The 23,237-nt window shown below is 43.2% G+C and overlaps 1 protein-coding gene across 1 annotated transcript in view; it reads left to right on the top strand.

Moving 5' to 3' along the window:
* NAALADL2 (N-acetylated alpha-linked acidic dipeptidase like 2) overlaps window positions 1–23,237 on the top strand; it is a 1,269,517-nt gene that overhangs the window by 979,108 nt on the left and 267,172 nt on the right. Inside the window, exon 10 of the mRNA XM_077290507.1 lies at window positions 5,681–5,821. Within this exon, the coding sequence (XP_077146622.1) occupies window positions 5,681–5,821 (141 nt within the window). The remainder of the gene's footprint in view (window positions 1–5,680; window positions 5,822–23,237) is intronic.

Raw genomic sequence — 23,237 nt, 5'->3', positions numbered from 1 at the left:
GCGGGCTTATTTATTTCAAGATGAGTTATATTTCTATAACGTTATTAACTATATTTGGAAAAATTCTGGTTGTCTTTTTAACATTTTTAATCTTATTCTATTCATATGTTGCAAAAATAAGGTGGTAACTGTATTGCCAGTCACATCGATTATGGCAATGCCATATTTATATAATTTTTTTATATTTCATTTCATTTATACAATAAATATACTTTTGAAAAAAATTCAGTGGCTCTATTTGATGGTTTGGTTTATTTTTTGTTTTAAATGATGTATTTTTCAGTGGTACAATTTTCTGGTACAAACAATTTTTTTTATCTCTTTTCCTTGCATACTTTTTTAAACCTGATCCATTTTTCAGTTTAATACATTAACTTTATTTTGTAAGTTAATAATATAATGACAACACCTGACACATAACTTTTTTATTTTTGTGTACACAGAGCTATGAGAGAGTTTTTATTTACAGGACAAATTGTAGTTTTGACTTATGCCATTTTGGGGCAGATATTACCGTTTGATTACTTTTCTTTAATGTTTATATTAGGCTGGATAAGTAAAAAACAGCAGTACCTGTGCTTTTTTTTTCTTTTTTTTCTCGATAACTACAAAATATAAGAAAATGTTTTGCTACTTCCCTTGTTGAATTATAGAAAGAAAGCTATTTCAATAGCGATCATAAAAGTATTTTGAAAAAAAAAATATATCCACTGTGAATTTAACTTGCATAAAAGGTTATTAGCTTAAACTAAGCAACAAATGCTTTTGCATTTTAAAATACGTTGGCACCTTGTGATAGTTATTAGTACTGACCTTTCTAAATAAGCAACCTAACAAACCCCTGACAAAGGCAAGCTTAATCAGAATCCTTTTCATTATTTTTAGGAGGTAATATCATGGCTGTGCAATTAGTGATTCTTTAGATGTTTTCTCTTGGACAACAGAACATATTGTCCAGTTCATGCTGAGCTGACTATGCCTAATTTATAACTAAATATATTGAGCATTTGTTCTTTTTAAAAAGAAAAAAAACGTAATTGGCCTATGTGAATCCGGATCTGTAGGAACATGCTGGGATCATGGATTGTTTCAAAGAAATGTCACAAAGAACATGGTAAAGGTGACTAATAAGAGTTGAATGGCTGCAATAGTCTCGTGGTGTCATTAAATAGCAGACAGGATGCATGTATTATGCAAAAATAACTGTACAAATATTTTCATCTCACCTTGATCTGAGATGCAAGAGCATCATTAACTAGCATGATAAAACAGTACAGAGCATGGTTATGGTGATTCTGTAACAAGTGGCACTGACCTCTTCCTCATATACTTAATTACTTTCATTGTTAATATATACAGTTAGGCGATGATCCACTGCTGCTCATAAAGAATCAGATGCTTGAGATCTAGCCGAAAAGGCACTACAACAGATAAAACCAATTATTTACAAAAGTACTAATTAAAAAATCTTCTGATATTTTAATAAAGTAGATTGCCACCAGTCAGACTAATCCTTGCAATATGGAATTGAGATTAAGGGTCAGGGATGAAGCGAAATGTAACAGTATTTTGTTGTAGAATATGATGGCCATATATAAGCAATAGGAAGTGAATATATTAACATATGCAATTAATGTCTTATGCAATTAACGTGAAAATAAAAGTAATTATGAAGTAAAAGAAAAAGTTGGCCATGTTTGTAGCTTTCTATCGAAATTCAAACAAGAATCCCAGTGTGTATAGCCAAAGGTATAACAATTGGGAATGTCGAAGCAAAAAAAACCTACTTTTAATGATTGTCTTGAGTCGCACATTGACTGGGGAGTGGAGGTCTGATGGGTAAGGAATTAGACCCCTTATGATAGAGGCTTCTGAGGTGTACTGTAATGACCCCCTGCGCAACCTACCGCAGGGGGCTGCACATTGAAATAGGAGAAGTAACTGGGGGACGTAGGTGAACTCACTAGACTGTGCACGGGAGCTGTCCCACATGACTCTGGGAAAGTGGCCGGGCAGTGGCAGTGAACTCACTAGTCTGTGCACAGAACCTAGGCATTCAGGACCTGAAAATTACGTCACGGCTTGTTGTGATTGGTCGCGTCGCGGTCACATGGGCGGCACGCGACCAATCAGAAGCCGTGACGTCACGGAAGGCAGTAAACGCACGCATTTTAAGCAAACAAGGCTGCCGGTTTCCTCGGTAAGGTGTAGGCTGCGTCGGAGAGGTGAGTATAGCAATATTTTTTATTTTAATTCTTTATTTTACACATTATATCGATCCCGATACCGATTCCCGATACAACAAAAGTATCGGATCTCGGTATCGGAATTCCGATACCGCTAAGTATCGGCCGATACCCGATACTTGCGGTATCGGAATGCTCAACACTAATCATTTGACTTTTATTGCTTTGTTTTCCTGCACATTCAACTTTAATGTAGTCTGTGGCCAAAATTCAGAAAAAGACAGAAAAAAAGGAGTTATAAACTTTCCTGAAAAACTTTCAGAATGAGGTCACTGACAGGAAAAGAAGTCAGAAAGGGGAAAGTTGGTTTTCTGTTTGACTACGCTGATGGACTGGGTCCAGTCACATGCTTTTCCACCATCAGCCATTGTATAACTAACGAGAGAAAATTACCTGCCTCTTTACCTGAGAATCTGTCTCCGTGAGCTTCTTCTGACCAGTTTAACAGGAATAAACTGGGGTTTTTTTTAGTATTCTTTTCCTATGCTCTGATTTTCTGCAAACTACACTGATCAAGTAAAAAAATGGAACACTAAAACACAGCATCCTAGACATCAGTGAATGAAATCTGCTTCATGCTCTGGACACTGTGCCACAACTCACATTGATGTCTCATTCTGGATGAGATGCAATATCTGAGAAACTTTTGTGGGTTGTAGACACGGTCTCATGCTTATGGATCTCTAGTGGTGAGAGCAATGAGAAAATTAAAAACTGACCAAAACAGCAGCCAAAAAGGATGAGAACAGAGAAATGGACTGTGGTCACCACCTGCAGTCCCACTCCTTTAAAGGGGGTGTATTGCTAATTGCCTATCGATTCTATTGTCTGTTCTATTTGTACAACTGCAGGAGAAATTGATTCACAATACTTATTGCTTCATAACTGAAAAGGATGATTTCACAGAAGTGTGATTGACTTGGAGATATATTGTGTTGTTTAAGTGTTCCAGTTATTATTTTGAGGAGTGTACTTTAAAGTTGAATTTACTAGAAAACAATGAGCTATAATAATGTAGTTTTTGGGCCAATTACTGAAGTAATTGGCTCCAAAGCAACAAAAGTAAGTGTGCTTCTGTGGTCAGCAAAATATCTGCCTCCAGGTGACTTTAGGTACTCACTATCACTACTCTCTGGTTCCTTTTATGTCTATCTGCAAAAATAAAATGCAAAAACAAACCTGTTGTCAGTTGGTTGTAGCAAGCTAATAGTAGTTGGGGACTCTGGTCGGATGAGCGGCCAGTGTTGGATGATAGGGCTCCAAAAGCCACTTGGCATAGAAACACAATAGGTTACTTTAGCATTCGGAATATTTGCCTCAGTTAAAGCAAAGATTAGCTACAATTTCAGAGTTAGTGATTGCAACATTATTCTTCCATATTTCCAATCAAATGGAAATTTTGGGTTATTTTTGGGTTATGATAGGTATCTCATGTTTACTGATTGCTTTACAGTCTGCATTTATAAACTCCAATGTATAATTACTTAGATGACATATTGAAGTACAATAATATACCTTATAATTTTAAGAAGTAGCAGGACATTGAAGAGACTCTCAACATTAATTAATTTGTTTGACTTAGGTGTATGCTAGGGGCTATTGTACTGAAAAACAGGCAATGCTAGTGTAACTAATAACTCGACAAGGTCAGATTAATACTGTCACTATAAATTAAATATGACATAGTAATTTGCATGTATTTCTTCCAGTGGATGTTGAAACTGAAATAAAATTATTCGTTTTATTGTTATTAATACAACTAGCGACAAGACAACCAATAGACACTTTTCAAATGCAATCCATTGTTTAACAACCGACGATAGACCTTTCATATTGAATTGAAAACCGTGTTCCTGCAGATAGGTATAAAACATCTCAAAGATGGAAATAAAAGAGAGTGGGCAATGGAAAACCATGTTTTAATAGTTTTAAAATATTAATGCTCATTCATCAAAACTTACATAAAGTAAAATTGCCTTTGTTGCCCATAATAATCAATCAGAGCTCAGCTTTAAAGGGAACCTGTCACCATATTATTGACATATATTCTGAGAGCAGAATGATGTAGGGGCAGAGAGCCTGATTTCAATGAGTTATCACTTAATAGACTTCTTAGTGCAGTTTTGATAGAATCCCTGCTTTCTCTGCTGTAGATATAGCAGTAGTCAGAAAGCTGAACTGTGTACAACACCACCCACAACTCTGATTAGCTGCTTCCTGTGTACAAGATGCATTGTCAGCAAGGTGTGGGCAGGGTTACATAGATTAGCCTGACTGGTCTGCATGTGGGAACTAGTCCTGCAATGATAATCTCCCACTAATAAAACACTGTATTGAAACTACAACACACAGCATAATAAGTGACACATCCATGGAATCAGGATCTCTTTCTCTAAATTATGCTGCTCTCATATTAAACAGCAAAAATGTGCTGACCAATTCCCTTTAATATTATGAAAGCAGTTTAGGAAAATAAATAAAGCTTATTGTATCATTCCCTGCCAGTCTAGTATTTTTTGTAGATGGCAGTAGTGTTGTGCTTGAGTGACTTGAAGATGATACAATTAAGAAATTAAGATAGTTGCGGCCTACTTTCTTATAGGCTCAAAACACAGGACTATTTTGTTGGTAAATTTCTAGATTTTCCCATCGAAGCATAAGGTAGTATACATGATTTGGTGTGGAAAAGTTTTAATGTAGGATAATAACCAATTCTAAAAAAGAGGCAACCACATATTTGAACCTGGGTTATTGTTGCAAACAGGAAAAGATTGAGACACCTGAGAATATGAACATGAAAACTATTCCAGCAAGCACACGACATCACAAATCTGTTAACGATTATTCTGCACACAGTACATTAAAGAAGCTGGGTACTTTTTGTGTGTCCCACCCTATGTGTAAGATTTCTTCATACTTTCTTACATTAAACTAGAGACATTATGATCCCCAGCGGTCTCTAGTAAGCTGCTTCATTTGGTGTTAACTTTGGAAGCCAATCAGGCGTCTTCGCAAATACTGTATTATTTCTTATTCATGATGTATCCTGTGTAATCTGATTGCAATAAAATTTATGATGCAATTAGAAGTGAATATCTCCGATTATTTCATGAAGCCACAGTCTAACACTGGGCACATTTATTGGATATTTATGTAACCTCTTTTCAAAGTTTATATCTAGAGAACAAAAAGTAGACATCATTATTTTATTATTAGTAGTAACATTTTAAGTAATAACTTCATACTTTTGGATTTCCTTGTAAGTTCATTTTTTTTGTATTTGTGCACAAAACTGATAATTAAAAATTTGGGATTTCCAACTGAAAGTCAGCAAACAGGAGTTTCTAACTGTATGTAAGCATAAAGTGAATATTTTAATTGATTGGATATATTGGCCAACTTTAAAAAATAACTTCTATTTTTTAAAATTTTAGATGCAAAAAAGCTGTGCTCAAAATCAAGCCTGTTACAAGGCCAATACCAGTGCTTTACAAGTACATGGAGATGCTGATTTTTTCATCAATCAACTTGGAATCCCAGCTGCTCAGTTTGTTTTTGAAGATAACAAAGCCAAGGTAATGTCACAGTGTATTTATTCAGTCTGAAGCAATGTTTCTTGTAATAGTATTACTGTAATGATGTAATTTAAAGAGCTGAGACTTTTGTTTCATATAAGCCACATCCATGAAAATAATCTCCCCTATTCTTATAAGCAACATCTGTGTAATTAGATCACGTAAAGAAAATTGCAGTCGCTCCATGAATTCACTTTGATAACACCCATGTAGGATTTGTTAAATGTATAAAAATCCATCAACAATTGTCATATTGAATGCAGAGTGCCTAAAGTATTTATACTGCGGTATTAGAGAACACATTCAAGCACTCTAGATTTGTCTGAAGTTTTCTTTAAAGAGTTTGCTTGAAAAAATATAGAAGTCTCTAAATGTACAGGTCATTGTATAACGAACTTAGACACTTTACTGTAGTGCAGTGCAAGCACAAAATTTATATTTTTTTATTTGCACAGTCATGGGCTGATATGGAGGTTATAACTGTTCCTTAAAGGAACAAAAAGCTGAAATAAGAGCAATGTCAGAACCTGGCTGTGATTTTACCAAACAAAATAATTCTTTATAACTACTATTTTTGTCTGTTATTTTTGGTGGAATCTGCAAAAGTCTCCAAAAGAAATGTGTACATAGCCTTAGTACTATAAATCTGAATTTTTTTAACTATCCCAATTTACAGATTGGAACAATAAGAATAATTTTGGAATTCTAGATTGCAAAGGAAAGGTAATATTTGACATCAACCTAGGTTGAGAGTTAAATTTGAGTAATTATTTTATGATTTTCATGAAATAAAGTAGATTAAGTGTAACCAAGCTAATTCATTTAGAGCTGGTTCACACGAGCGCATAAAACATCATTCAGAATTTATACCAGAAAAGAGGAATGATTTCTCTCACTTGTCATCCGTGTGTAATCCATTTTTTTTAACAGCAGCAGCAATTAAGCATTTTCAAGACCATCTACAGCTTCCAATGACACAGAAATGTAACGTATCAGAAAAAATTGGCTGCTACAGTATGGCATCAGTTTTTTTTTTCTTTATGCATCCATAAGCTTGGATAGGCATGTCTCAAATGATTTACGGAAGAAATTAGTGCATGCTGCAATTCTGCAATTTTTTTTTTCAAATGCAGATTTGAGCAGTGAAAGAACTCATCTGCACTGCCCCATTTAATAACATTGTTCTGAGTGCCAAAGAGATTGGATAAATATCATACAGTGTTTTCTATTTGCACAAGAAAGCTAAATATTGAGTAAAAAAAATCTCAGCTCGGCTATAACTTACACTGAGCTCCTGGCGGCAATTGCTTGGGCACAGAAGCTGTGCCCACATGATCCACTAATGTATGTTTACGCCTTGGGTCGTGAATTCCTTCCCAACCATGAAGGTCATGAAGGGTTTAAAGGGGTTGGAGCATTCATGGAATGTTGACAAACTTATTTTGGTAGTGTCAGGACTCTGAACATTTTGATTACCTTTTGTGCATTACTGCCCTTTTCCAAAATGGTGTCTTTTGTCTCATGTGCACTGTGTCTTCCTGCTATATAACTCCAACCCAGCCTTCAGCCTGTGCTAGAGTATTCTGCCTTGCATCCAGCTCCTGACGACTTCCTGGCTTTGCACCTGCACCTGCTCCTGTGAACCTGTGTGGAGATCCTGCTACTCAGCTCTGAGTTTCTGCTGCATACATCAGTTTCCAGTAATCCTCCTTCATCTGCTGCTTGTGTTTGTTTCCATCTGCATTTGCTGGACATGTAAGCTGTTGCTGCTCTGCTTAAACCTGAGACTTTTACCCAGGCCTCCCTGGTTGTGCTAAGATATTATTTGAACTGCCTTATAAGCATATCTATCTGTGTTTGGACTACAATGGACTTATTCGTGTCAAGTATCCTCAAGAATAATTGTGCTTCGTAGACTTTCTGCGTGATTGCATTTTCCTCTGAAGTTTCCTATAGACTGTTAAGCTGTGTATAATATTTACACCAAGTGTTGTGTACTTGAGTTTCTCTCTGCACCTGTTTGAATCACCGTGTGATAATATAGACTTTACCACTTATAAAACTGTGTCCTGTAGTTGTCTTGTTCCATGCAAAGAGTCTCCTGAATTATCCCTTATAATCATTACAGGTAGTTTCATTTTTACTTTAGTGATGCTCAAATAATCAGATTAAACTGATTGTGAAGTAACCCTTACATTTACCTCTTCATGAAATTCAACAAATTCTGTAATAAATGCTTAGGCAATTTTATCGTTTCCGCTATGAATAGAGTTGAGCAAAAAGATTTACAGAATACATCAAATTTATGTGAACTTGTTCCTACGATCGGCATTTCCAGCACCACTTCTGATAACCAGGCCCGAATGCAAAGTTTTCATTGTTATGTGATGCACACAGGATATCATGCTCGGTCTACTAATAATAAGAAATGGTGGAGGTTCCATAATGTACAAAGAGGTTTGCAAGGCATTAGTTAGGCAACTGCAGACTACCGACATGGCTTCCTTTACTAGGGTCCTGTGAATCTTTTTCCTCAATTCTAATCATCATCGAATCATATTAAAGGGAACCTGTCACCCGCCCAGGTGTTTTTAACTAAAAGAGCCATCTTGTGCAGCACTAATGCTGCATTCTGACAAGGTTGCTCTTTTAGTTCTTGTTCCTGGCACTGCTGAAAAATTTGTTTATAAAATTTGTCCCTCATACCTTGAAATCGTCCCGGGGGCAGGTCTTTCCCCCCTACTACAGATGCAACACAGCCGTCACTCCTGGCCTCTGCGTGCCGGGCGCCACCTCATCTTCCTTCATTAGTGTCCCCAGCACCTGTGCTGTAAGTTTGAAGGGCAGCGCAACTGCGCATGCCCGAAAAAAAATAGCAGCACAGGTGCTGGGAACGCTAATGAAGGAAGATGAGGTGGCGCCCGGCCCGCAGAGGCCATGAGTGATGGCTGTGGTGTGTCTGTATTAGGGGTGAAAGACCTGCCCCCAGGACGATTTCAAGGTATGAGGGACAAATTTCATAAACTATTTTTTCAGCAGTGCCAGGAACAAGAACTAAAAGAGCCACCTTGTCAGAAGGCAGCATTAGTGCTGCACAAGGTGGCTGTTTTACTTACAAATGCCTGGGGGGTGACAGATTTCCTTTAACATTTTATATACAGGCACAGATTAGCTATTAATCCATTAACAAATAACTGAAAGATATAGCAATAGTAAAGTTTTTTGCACAATCTTTTATTAAAGGGGTTATCTTTTACTAGGACAATTCTTTCTCGTACCCCATGCTTGGCCCAGATAAAATAAAAAATCTTATACTCACTTCCCATGATGGCGCCATTCCGGCAGTGTCTGCACTTGATCTTTTGTGGATGTTGTGACACGTGAGCTTGGTGCCCAATCATCACTGGCGTCACTGTCCCCTCCTTCAGATGATTTGAACATCAAAAGGAAATCCGGGCTGCTGCTGATCTATGATTTTCTAAAAACCAACAGAGAAAAAGGCATATGATACCACAGTGGTCACTGAAAAATACATAAAATAGTAAATCTTTATTGACATATACAACACTGTGGGGATAAAAACATTAAAACCAAGAAAACACACATATGCCCATAATAGGGCTACAAGCCATGCCACACTCCTCCTAGTCGTAAATAAACATACACCCTAATCAACATGTGTCCTTCGATGAAGATTTACCCTTTTAGGATAGTAAAGAGTAATGATGACCGGTCGCTTACACACTCTAAATCAAATGCCAATGTCAACATGCAGACCCAATTGTATGTGCTGTCTAGATGCTCCTTAGGGGATTTTGAAAAAATAGGAGCCCTCGGGCTCAACAGCAGAAAGTTGCACCTCTAAGAATCCAAATTTATGCATGTATCAGCATACTACAGAGGTGCACAACATAGCATATGGGTAGAATGCATAAAGTATCCATGCTCATCAAGTGGACTAAGCCTTTGCATGAAGCTGAACCAACAACAAAAAAACAAGATCCAGACAGGAGGGAAATAATCCCTTACTCCAGGGTACAGGCAGCAAATGCACAGTGAAAATATCCAGTGGGTTGCCAACCCATACAGAAATGTGCCCTGTGCTGTGCATAACAACTGCTGGTCAGCCTCTGTGGCAAGTCAACAAAGATGTGAGCTGGAGGGGTGGACATAGGAGGAGGAGGAAGGGGCAAGAAATTGGCTGATGTGTGTTGCCAGTCAAGCTGGCTTTTTCAGGGACTGTGGCTGCAGTGTTAGAGTATGTCATTTAAATACCTGGATAATTAGGGCAGATAAGCTGCAGTTGAAGAATCAAGCCTGGCGTCCAGAGGGGGAAGGGACCATTACATGTGTTCCCCAAAAGTGACGTATGGTCGGCATGGTTCCCGAAGTCGCAATCATACTGCTCATTTGAACCATGTGATGCGTCTATTGGGAAGTGACATACGGTAGTCATGGTGCTCAGGGAGGCTGCGCTAGTGTGCTTGCTAGAGTTGATCTCACTGTGGATACCAGGTGCGCAGAGAAGTCTTTCTGCAGATAGCCGGACGTGACCTATCGCCCTCTCACAGCAACAGTAACCAGGGACGCCAGGACCAGACAGAAGGAAGTTTATTAAAAGTACCAGTTGGAAAAAAGACACAAATACCAGTAGACGCACATGGACCATCAGCCCTAATGTGAGTATATCACATACTTGGCAATCTGAGGTACAAACCTAAATGGGAATCACCCTGTAAAATATTAAAATGATCTATGATTTTATCTTCATGTTCAATTCCACAGAAGGCCTGGACAGTGACACCAGCAGTAATTGGATGTTTGGGTCACGTGTCACAATAACCACAGGAGAGCACAGGGAGAACAAGTGCCGACACCATGGAAACGCCGCTGGCACAGGAGAAGAGTATAAGCATTTTTATTTTTTCGGGGCCAAGAGTGGGGTATGACAAAGAGCTGTCCAAATAGTGGACAACTTCTTTAATGAAAAATATTAAATCAAATATATTGGTAGTAATCAATGTTATAATAAATGAAGTATAGAACATTAATTTAATATAAAAGTCTATAAAAGCTACAAAATAATTTGCTTTTAATTATCTATATTTATTTCAGTATCTTCTCAAATGTGTATAATATGAATTAAATATACCTTACAGATTATAATCCGAACAACAATTATTTTTTGGCATCTGTATTGCTAATTTTCCAATAATTGATTTTTGCAAATAAATAGCAAGTTAGTATTTGCCAAATGCGCTAAAAAATCTTTTTTTTTCTAAAGATACTGCATTGTTAATTGAAATGTCTGTGCTTGCAAGCGTTAAGTTAATGAGGAGGTTTTCAATTTCTATACACTGCTGCACCTGTTTGAGAAAAATAAAAAAAATAAATATTTACATGAAATTAAATATAATGCTGAGGTTCTCATAAAGGAGACAATAAAGCAGATGCTTGCTTATTAAGAGTGCAATGTTTAAGACAAGCTTTTGGTTGAATGCACATTTTTCCTGTCACGTAACAGCTGTTCAACAGTTTGTGCTCCAGATCTTCAAATTTACCACCTAGTCTGTAATTAATAGAAATGAATGGACGACTTCTTAGGATTATTCAAATACATTAGAATATTTGTAGGTTGTCTTTTTAAAAGGGATTTGCTTGGGTGGCTTAAATAGAAGATCATGTTCAGGAATATATCAAACAAATATGGGGAGGAATATAGTTCTGGTATTGAAAGAAGTGAGTAAAAGTTTATTTAAGTGCGCTGTATCCGCGGCTTCCTTCTTTAATATGGAGCAGCATGATATAATTATTGGCACCCCCTGTCTAGATATAATGAGGCTTTATGAAATTTCTAAGGTGTGCTCACAGTTGTAAGATATCACCTTTACTAATTAATAATAATTCAGCTTTTTTCTCGTCTCCATTAAAAAGCTTGGTAAAACTTGAATTTTAACTTAAAGGTGTCTGAATCACAACCTGTAACAATAAATTTTCTTGCATCTGCCATAATTTCCATTTAGTATTTTGAAATCCCAGGAAAGGTTGGCTACTGATGCCTCAGGACTTTGGAAACATCAGTTACATCTATTAAACCTTTGCCAAAAGACAAAAATTACTGATGCTATTTAATGTATTAATATAACATCAAAAACAACCTAGGATCCTAAATTATGTGCCCAAAGAAAAGAAAAAATGGATAAACACTAAAATAAAGCAAACTTTTCAATAATAAAAAGTATATCGTATTTTTTGGATTATATGATGCACTTTTGCTCCCCTAAATTTTAGAGGAAAGTGGGGGGTGCGTCTTACAATCCAAATGTCTGCTGTGCTGTAGAGGAGGGGGGGCATCTCTGGAGTGGTTTCAGGGGGCTGGGGTGGGATGGCTGTGGGCTGCGGAGACAGCGGGATGTCACGTGCTCCCACTTATTAGCCTCATGTAATATTCACTGCACCCGCTGTCCATCAGCTCAGTGCTGAGGCCGCACCGAGTTGGTTGACAGGGGAGCGGCGCATACTGAGGAGCTGGGAGAATGGAGCCATCATCGGAAGGTAAGTTAAGTGTTTGTTATTTTATCATGTGCGTACCAGCAGGGGGCATATAGAGTGACCGGGTGGGCCATGTGTGTGCCAGCATTGGGCATATAGAGAGAGGGGGGCCATGTGCGTGCCAGCATGGGGGCATATAGAGAGAAGGGGGCCATGTGCATGCCAGCAGGGGATCATATAGTGATCGAGGGGGCCATGTGCCAGAGTGGGCAATGTGTCAATGTGCCAGCACAAGGGGGCAGTGTGCCTGCACAAGGGGGTAATGTACCAGTACAAGGGGGCAGTGTGCCAACAGCACAGGGGGGACCGTGTGCCAGGATGGGGGTGATGTAGATACCAGGATGAGAGACATATATATGATTTGTAAGACGGACACTGGCATTATAAAACAGACCACTATTTAACATAAAAAATATATTTTTTTCTATTTTTCTTCATCAAATTTGGGGGTGCATTTTATAATCAGGTGCATCTTATAAAGCAAAAAATATGTTAATTTATTTCAAAATAGAATAAAATATCACATTAATCATAAATATATAATTTCCAATGAATTACAGCACGAGGAAACACATAAACAGGTACAAGAAACCAAAGGCGGGAACACCTGGATACAGAGAGCAATGGGTAATTAATATTAGTGTAAGAATTGCATAATCCTGGGAAATACTGCTTGCTAACAGATACAAAACAAATCAAAGTGTAAGTGCTATTATATAAAGTATATCATAACTTAATTTCACATAAGATATAACCATGTATATAATAAGGACCTGTTGTAGTAAGATATGTCGTCATGTGGTCCAAACCATTATTATAGTACAGGCAATAAACCCAGGCATTACCAAAGTTTACTGATCAAGTGAACCATTGCATATTTACCACACAGTGCAGGTAATCTAGGTGTCCACCATACCCGATGCACATTCCGCACTGTAAGGTTTCTCTTACTGAGAGTGTTGGGGGACACTCGCTTAGCCGCGATATTTAAGCACACAGCATGGGTTTTTATATCAAAACAGTTCATACGGTTTATTAAGCCACGTAAACCGGGTTTAAACACAGTTCATTACATAGAACACAACAGGCACCAACAGTCTCTTTGGTACCTGACGGGAGCTCCTGCTCCACCTTGCCGACTCTTCCAACAGCCTTTGGGTAAGCTGCCTAACGGGGATCACCAACTCGCCTGGTCCATACACAGATACACAGTAATCAGTCCAGATCTCACCGAAGGACTCCAGCTTCCCCACACCGTAACGGACACTGGCTCCGCAGATCCTGGTCGTCCCCTCGTTACCACAGGTCCTGGACCCCGTCCTCCACCTATCAGCTTAGGTCCTGGACCCCGTCCTCCACCTGTCACCTTAGGTTACCAGGATCACGCCGGTGGCCTAGTCCATGTTCTCAGGTGCTTGTAGGACCCTAGTCGTTCCTAGGACAATCCAGCACCTTCACCTCGTTCTCTGGTGCTTGCAGGACCCTAGTCATTCCCAGGCCAATCCAGCAGCATTCAGGACCCTAGTCATTCCTAGGACAGTCCTGCATCTTCGGCTCGTTCTCTGGTGCTTGCAGGACCCTGGTCATTCCCAGGCCAATCCAGCAGCATTCAGGACCCTAGTCATTCCTAGGACAGTCCAGCATCTTCGGGACCCTAGTCATTCCTAGGACAGTCCCCGGGACCCTAGTCATTCCTAGGACGGTCCCACCGGTCAGCGTTGTTCGGGACCCTAGTCATTCCTAGGACAATCCCCGGGACCCTAGTCATTCCTAGGACAATCCCCCCGGCCAGGTCCATACACAGGAACCACACAGGTTTCACACAGGACCTGCCGGACACGCCTCTCATGTGACCCACAACCTGGTCACATTATATACCTGAAACCACACCCCTGGATGGGTGTGTGGATGTGTGGCTAGTCTGACCCTCCCGTCTCTCATGACTAGCCTAGTAAGTCACCCAAACTTAACTATACACATTGCAACAAAACTCTTGAGGGACTACAGGTCCCAGCATAACCACAATACATCTGACTTACTACGCAGACTCCTTCCGCGACACACATCGGCCATTCATAACACTGCCGATTACAGGTACACCATGAATATCACCACAACAGATACGCTTCCATGCATATCTCACAGAGCGCACAGAGCGCACAAAGCGCCCCCTAGCTACCACAGGGGTCACTACACCATCACATATATCACATATCCTCCCCCTCTGTTCACACCCGTAGGGTTGAACACCTGACAAACACCTGGACTCTCGAGACAGGTCACACACACTCTCTTGTCCTACCAGTCAAGAAGACTGTCTCAAACGGTTTTGAGCAACACTCATAATCATACTCATACCCTTGTTGGGTTACCCCGCCCCCAGCGGTCAACACGTAGGCCTTAAGCTTTGGCCCTTAAGTCACAGTTTGTCTATGTTACCAAATGTCTTTACATTTTCTCTACCAGGTCTCCCACCTAGGTCACTCAACACTGAGTTAACTGAGGAGTTACTGCCTCCAACTCTTCCTTGGCGATCAGCCATTCCACCAAGCCCAGGCGACTTTGAGCTTCGCTGGCTTGCTCCAAACGTCGAGTTACTTCACCATTCCTCAACAGGACCATCTGTTCCATGCGTAAGCACCGTAAACGCGTATTCTTCAGGACAGGTCCTCGCTTCACTGTGACTTCCTTAGTCGACAGTACCACCAACTGTTTCATCTCTAGTGCCCAATGCACACCATACGCTTTTACTGACTTTTCAAAGGCTTCATGCACACCCTCACCGGTACATGCATCTTGCGCCTCTTCGGGTACATCTATCACACACTTGAAGAGTGGATCCTCACTTTCTTCAGGAACGGACGGCCCCTGTTTTGCCATCGACCTTTCCAACAAGACCTCTGCCACAACCGGGTGATTATCTTGTTCGGCTCTTAATGCCCACTCTTCTTCAGCTTTACCCTCTTCCAGACCCCTGGTCACGATAGGCATTAGCAGACGTGAGTCTTCAACCAGCATCTTCTTCTCTTGTAGAAGACCACATAATGCTTCTCTGAGCCCTTTCACATCCTCCCTTAAGGCTCGACTCTCACCTTGCCAGGTTAACAGGTGACTTCTGAGCTCCGAGACTTCCTTCTCCAGCCCACTCATCCTGTGCTCAACCTCTTGTCTCAGGAGGCTTTCTTGTTTGACATGTTCTTTCACTGTCTCTTTCTCATCGGCGTCACCGTCTGAATGGGAGTCACCCCCAACCGTCAGCACGGCACATGCCCTTATTACTGGCCATGACTTGTCACAGTCACCCCCAGAGTCTGTGTCACACTCCACAGTACGTTGACCCCGCAAGTCACTTTCTGTCTGGGTGTCAGTTCCTCTTGTCTTATCCAACAGACCACTACCAGTCATATTGTGGCACCCTCCAAGTGACGTCAGGTCAGTTAGTTGGGCAACGGCACCTTTTCCCTTGGTCAGGCCTACATTAGAACTGTCACCTCTAGGGGGCGCACTCTCAACATTACTAACTGACATCCAAATTATACCCACAAACACGTCACCCTTTCCCCATAGTGCTGCCAAATCTTGTCCTATTACCATAGGATATGGCAAGATCGGATCTACAGCCACTTCACGGTATGTGGAAACTTCTGGTGCGACAACATATATAGTGACTACCAGGAGATATTCAGTGTCCTCAGGTGACACAAACTCCCCTGGATGGGTTCCCAGCACAGACGCTTCTCTCCCTGGGTCTATCAAACCCCGCACACACTTTCCATTCAGCCAAAAAGTACACAGACGTGGCTCCTCACTGATTGCCACCCCTTTTTTGGCTCCACCCACTTTTTGGGCAAGTGCTCCATTTTTTAACACCACCCCGTTTCGGGATTCAGCCCCCCTTTGGGATTCCACCCCTTTTTGGGCCATTACCCCTATTCGGGTTACCGCCCCTTTTTGAGACTCCGCCCCCTTTTGGGCAACTATCTCCATTTGGGTTTCTGTTCACTATTAGGGATACTCCCCTCCCTGGGATACACCCCGTGAACTTCCCCACGGCACTCAGGCCCCAGTTCACACAGTACACCCCTTTGTCTCTGGGCTTGTACTGGCCCTTTAAAAGTCTGCACAAAAGAAAAAAAAAATTTTTTTTTTTTTTTCTATGTCAGTTCACCAGCTCCTGCTGGTACCGCCACAGCTCCTGCTGCAGTCACACACAACCGGCGTCTCCAGGTGCTGCTAACCACAAGCTACCGCAGCTACTCTCGACACGGCTCTGCACGGCTCCACCGCTGCCGCTTGTCACCTTCGTGACCCCGCCGAGTCACAGCCGACGCTTGTCACCTTCGTAACCCCGCCGAGTTACCGCTGGACGCTTGTCACCTTCGTGGCTCTGCCACAGCAATTAACTCCACGTGTGCTAGCGGGATTGTTGCCAAAATTCTCCACCAATTGTAAGGTTTCTCTTACTGAGAGTGTTGGGGGACACTCGCTTAGCCGCGATATTTAAGCACACAGCATGGGTTTTTATATCAAAACAGTTCATACGGTTTATTAAGCCACGTAAACCGGGTTTAAACACAGTTCATTACATAGAACACAACAGGCACCAACAGTCTCTTTGGTACCTGACGGGAGCTCCTGCTCCACCTTGCCGACTCTTCCAACAGCCTTTGGGTAAGCTGCCTAACGGGGATCACCAACTCGCCTGGTCCATACACAGTAGTCAGTCCAGATCTCACCGAAGGACTCCAGCTTCCCCACACCGTAACGGACACTGGCTCCGCAGATCCTGGTCGTCCCCTCGTTACCACAGGTCCTGGACCCCGTCCTCCACCTATCAGCTTAGGTCCTGGACCCCGTCCTCCACCTGTCACCTTAGGTTACCAGGATCACGCCGGTGGCCTAGTCCATGTTCTCAGGTGCTTGTAGGACCCTAGTCGTTCCTAGGACAATCCAGCACCTTTACCTCGTTCTCTGGTGCTTGCAGGACCCTAGTCATTCCCAGGCCAATCCAGCAGCATTCAGGACCCTAGTCATTCCTAGGACAGTCCTGCATCTTCGGCTCGTTCTCTGGTGCTTGCAGGACCCTGGTCATTCCCAGGCCAATCCAGCAGCATTCAGGACCCTAGTCATTCCTAGGACAGTCCTGCATCTTCGGCTCGTTCTCTGGTGCTTGCAGGACCCTGGTCATTCCCAGGCCAATCCAGCAGCATTCAGGACCCTAGTCATTCCTAGGACAGTCCAGCATCTTCGGGACCCTAGTCATTCCTAGGACAGTCCCCGGGACCCTAGTCATTCCTAGGATGGTCCCACCGGTCAGCGTTGTTCGGGACCCTAGTCATTCCTAGGACAATCCCCGGGACCCTAGTCATTCCTAGGACAATCCCCCCGGCCAGGTCCATACACAGGAACCACACAGGTTTCACACAGGACCTGCCGGACACGCCTCTCATGTGACCCACAACCTGGTCACATTATATACCTGAAACCACACCCCTGGATGGGTGTGTGGATGTGTGGCTAGTCTGACCCTCCCGTCTCTCATGACTAGCCTAGTAAGTCACCCAAACTTAACTATACACATTGCAACAAAACTCTTGAGGGACTACAGGTCCCAGCATAACCACAATACATCTGACTTACTACGCAGACTCCTTCCGCGACACACATCGGCCATTCATAACACTGCCGATTACAGGTACACCATGAATATCACCACAACAGATACGCTTCCATGCATATCTCACAGAGCGCACAGAGCGCACAAAGCGCCCCCTAGCTACCACAGGGGTCACTACACCATCACATATATCACATATCCTCCCCCTCTGTTCACACCCGTAGGGTTGAACACCTGACAAACACCTGGACTCTCGAGACAGGTCACACACACTCTCTTGTCCTACCAGTCAAGAAGACTGTCTCAAACGGTTTTGAGCAACACTCATAATCATACTCATACTCTTGTTGGGTTACCCCGCCCCCAGCGGTCAACACGTAGGCCTTAAGCTTTGGCCCTTAAGTCACAGTTTGTCTATGTTACCAAATGTCTTTACATTTTCTCTACCAGGTCTCCCACCTAGGTCACTCAACACTGAGTTAACTGAGGAGTTACTGCCGCCAACTCTTCCTTGGCGATCAGCCATTCCACCAAGCCCAGGCGACTTTGAGCTTCGCTGGCTTGCTCCAAACGTCGAGTTACTTCACCATTCCTCAACAGGACCATCTGTTCCATGCGTAAGCACCGTAAACGCGTATTCTTCAGGACAGGTCCTCGCTTCACTGTGACTTCCTTAGTCGACAGTACCACCAACTGTTTCATCTCTAGTGCCCAATGCACACCATACGCTTTTACTGACTTTTCAAAGGCTTCATGCACACCCTCACCGGTACATGCATCTTGCGCCTCTTCGGGTACATCTATCACACACTTGAAGAGTGGATCCTCACTTTCTTCAGGAACGGACGGCCCCTGTTTTGCCATCGACCTTTCCAACAAGACCTCTGCCACAACCGGGTGATTATCTTGTTCGGCTCTTAATGCCCACTCTTCTTCAGCTTTACCCTCTTCCAGACCCCTGGTCACGATAGGCATTAGCAGACGTGAGTCTTCAACCAGCATCTTCTTCTCTTGTAGAAGACCACATAATGCTTCTCTGAGCCCTTTCACATCCTCCCTTAAGGCTTGACTCTCACCTTGCCAGGTTAACAGGTGACTTCTGAGCTCCGAGACTTCCTTCTCCAGCCCACTCATCCTGTGCTCAACCTCTTGTCTCAGGAGGCTTTCTTGTTTGACATGTTCTTTCACTGTCTCTTTCTCATCGGCGTCACCGTCTGAATGGGAGTCACCCCCAACCGTCAGCACGGCACATGCCCTTATTACTGGCCATGACTTGTCACAGTCACCCCCAGAGTCTGTGTCACACTCCACAGTACGTTGACCCCGCAAGTCACTTTCTGTCTGGGTGTCAGTTCCTCTTGTCTTATCCAACAGACCACTACCAGTCATATTGTGGCACCCTCCAAGTGACGTCAGGTCAGTTAGTTGGGCAACGGCACCTTTTCCCTTGGTCAGGCCTACATTAGAACTGTCACCTCTAGGGGGCGCACTCTCAACATTACTAACTGACATCCAAATTATACCCACAAACACGTCACCCTTTCCCCATAGTGCTGCCAAATCTTGTCCTATTACCATAGGATATGGCAAGATCGGATCTACAGCCACTTCACGGTATGTGGAAACTTCCGGTGCGACAACATATATAGTGACTACCAGGAGATATTCAGTGTCCTCAGGTGACACAAACTCCCCTGGATGGGTTCCCAGCACAGACGCTTCTCTCCCTGGGTCTATCAAACCCCGCACACACTTTCCATTCAGCCAAAAAGTACACAGACGTGGCTCCTCACTGATTGCCACCCCTTTTTTGGCTCCACCCACTTTTTGGGCAAGTGCTCCATTTTTTAACACCACCCCGTTTCGGGATTCAGCCCCCCTTTGGGATTCCACCCCTTTTTGGGCCATTACTCCTATTCGGGTTACCGCCCCTTTTTGAGACTCCGCCCCCTTTTGGGCAACTATCTCCATTTGGGTTTCTGTTCACTATTAGGGATACTCCCCTCCCTGGGATACACCCCGTGAACTTCCCCACGGCACTCAGGCCCCAGTTCACACAGTACACCCCTTTGTCTCTGGGCTTGTACTGGCCCTTTAAAAGTCTGCACAAAAGAAAAAAAAAATTTTTTTTTTCTATGTCAGTTCACCAGCTCCTGCTGGTACCGCCACAGCTCCTGCTGCAGTCACACAACCGGCGTCTCCAGGTGCTGCTAACCACAAGCTACCGCAGCTACTCTCGACACGGCTCTGCACGGCTCCACCGCTGCCGCTTGTCACCTTCGTGACCCCGCCGAGTCACAGCCGACGCTTGTCACCTTCGTAACCCCGCCGAGTTACCGCTGGACGCTTGTCACCTTCGTGGCTCTGCCACAGCAATTAACTCCACGTGTGCTAGCGGGATTGTTGCCAAAATTCTCCACCAATTGTAAGGTTTCTCTTACTGAGAGTGTTGGGGGACACTCGCTTAGCCGCGATATTTAAGCACACAGCATGGGTTTTTATATCAAAACAGTTCATACGGTTTATTAAGCCACGTAAACCGGGTTTAAACACAGTTCATTACATAGAACACAACAGGCACCAACAGTCTCTTTGGTACCTGACGGGAGCTCCTGCTCCACCTTGCCGACTCTTCCAACAGCCTTTGGGTAAGCTGCCTAACGGGGATCACCAACTCGCCTGGTCCATACACAGTAGTCAGTCCAGATCTCACCGAAGGACTCCAGCTTCCCCACACTGTAACGGACACTGGCTCCGCAGATCCTGGTCGTCCCCTCATTACCACAGGTCCTGGACCCCGTCCTCCACCTATCAGCTTAGGTCCTGGACCCCGTCCTCCACCTGTCACCTTAGGTTACCAGGATCACGCCGGTGGCCTAGTCTATGTTCTCAGGTGCTTGTAGGACCCTAGTCGTTCCTAGGACAATCCAGCACCTTCACCTCGTTCTCTGGTGCTTGCAGGACCCTAGTCATTCCCAGGCCAATCCAGCAGCATTCAGGACCCTAGTCATTCCTAGGACAGTCCTGCATCTTCGGCTCGTTCTCTGGTGCTTGCAGGACCCTGGTCATTCCCAGGCCAATCCAGCAGCATTCAGGACCCTAGTCATTCCTAGGACAGTCCAGCATCTTCGGGACCCTAGTCATTCCTAGGACAGTCCCCGGGACCCTAGTCATTCCTAGGACGGTCCCACCGGTCAGCGTTGTTCGGGACCCTAGTCATTCCTAGGACAATCCCCGGGACCCTAGTCATTCCTAGGACAATCCCCCCGGCCAGGTCCATACACAGGAACCACACAGGTTTCACACAGGACCTGCCGGACACGCCTCTCATGTGACCCACAACCTGGTCACATTATATACCTGAAACCACACCCCTGGATGGGTGTGTGGATGTGTGGCTAGTCTGACCCTCCCGTCTCTCATGACTAGCCTAGTAAGTCACCCAAACTTAACTATACACATTGCAACAAAACTCTTGAGGGACTACAGGTCCCAGCATAACCACAATACATCTGACTTACTACGCAGACTCCTTCCGCGACACACATCGGCCATTCATAACACTGCCGATTACAGGTACACCATGAATATCACCACAACAGATACGCTTCCATGCATATCTCACAGAGCGCACAGAGCGCACAAAGCGCCCCCTAGCTACCACAGGGGTCACTACACCATCACATATATCACAGCACATAATCCAAAAATCCAAAGAAATGCTGACAGCACATCAGATATGGTGATGCAAGTCCTAACTCCACTGGACCACGCGGAAAGTGTACATACCAAAGTTGTAATGAAGGACAGCATCAGATCCGGGTGAAGTATCCAAAAGAGAAGTTCCTTTATTATGCCATATAAAATGCGATGTTTCGACCAGATAGGTCATTTCAAGCATGCTTGAAAAAGACCTATCTGGTCGAAACGTCACATTTTATATGGCATAATAAAGGAACTTCTCTTTTGGATACTTCACCCGGATCTGATGCTATTAGACCAGTGGAAATCTGCACTTTGGTCTAATGAGTCCAAATTTGAGATCTTTAGTTCCAACCACCGTGTCTTTGTGCGATGCAGAAAAGGTGAACGGATGGACTCTACATGCCTGGTTCCCACCGTGAAGCATGGAGGAGGAGGTGTAATGGTGTGGGGGTGCTTTGCTGGTGACACTGTTGGGGGTTTACTCAAAATTGAAGGCATACTGAATCAGCATGGCTATCACAGCATCTTGCAGCGGCATGCTATTCTATCCTGTTTGCGTTTAGTTGGACCATCATTTATTTTTTAACAGGACAATGACCCCAAACACACCTCCAGGCTTTGTAAGGGATATTTGACCAAGAAGGAGAGTGATAGGGTGCTACGCCAGATGACCTGGCCTCCACAGTCACCAGACCTGAACCCAATCGACATGGTTTGGGGTGAGCTGGACCGCAGAGTGAAGGCAAAAGGGCCAACAATTGCTAAGCATCTCTGGGAACTCCTTCAAGATTGTTGGAAGACCATTCCCGGTGACTACCTCTTGAAGCTCATCAAGAGAATGCCAAGAGTGTGCAAAGCAGTCATCAAAGCAAAAGGTGGCTAAGTATATAATTCCACATGTGTTAATTCATAGTTTTGATGCCTTCAGTGGGAATGTACAATTTTCATAGTCATGAAAATACAGAAAAATCTTTAAATGAGACGATGTGTCCAAACTTTTGGTCTGTAATGTATATACCCCTGAAATAGCCCTAAGAAGCACTGTTGGTTTATCAGGATTTGTGGATTGAACACTAGTAGACCCGCAATAACTAATAAAAGATCAAATCTGACCCTATCTCAGAGGTAGCTCTCCCTACACTAACTGAGTCCGGAGCAGAATGCTCTGAGCAGGGAGGCATCAGGTCTCTTACAGAGCTGATGCCGCTGTGTGGCCAGCCGATCACTGTAATACCACAACAAAGATTGCTGTGGCATTACAGTGCATGGCAGACAATCCCTGCATGGTCATTGGTGCTCTAAAGAGCATCAAAATTGCAGAGCGGAGACGCGAGATCCCTCTGAATAATCCGGGAAATACTCAGTGCTCGCCGAATACACTGAGCATAGTGATACTTGAGCGAGTACCAAGTAGTGGCGAGCACATTCGCTCATTACTAATGGTGATGCAAAAAACTAGTTTTTGCAGTAAAAAGCATCTCTTAATGTGTGACAGCAGCCAAACAAAAAAAATATATAAATGTATTATCTCTGTAATCGCAC

Source organism: Ranitomeya variabilis, chromosome 2, assembly GCF_051348905.1.
Source record: "Ranitomeya variabilis isolate aRanVar5 chromosome 2, aRanVar5.hap1, whole genome shotgun sequence".
NCBI lineage: Eukaryota > Metazoa > Chordata > Amphibia > Anura > Dendrobatidae > Ranitomeya > Ranitomeya variabilis.
Note: the sequence above shows the minus strand (reverse complement) of the source record. Positions and strands in the feature narration are given on the sequence as shown.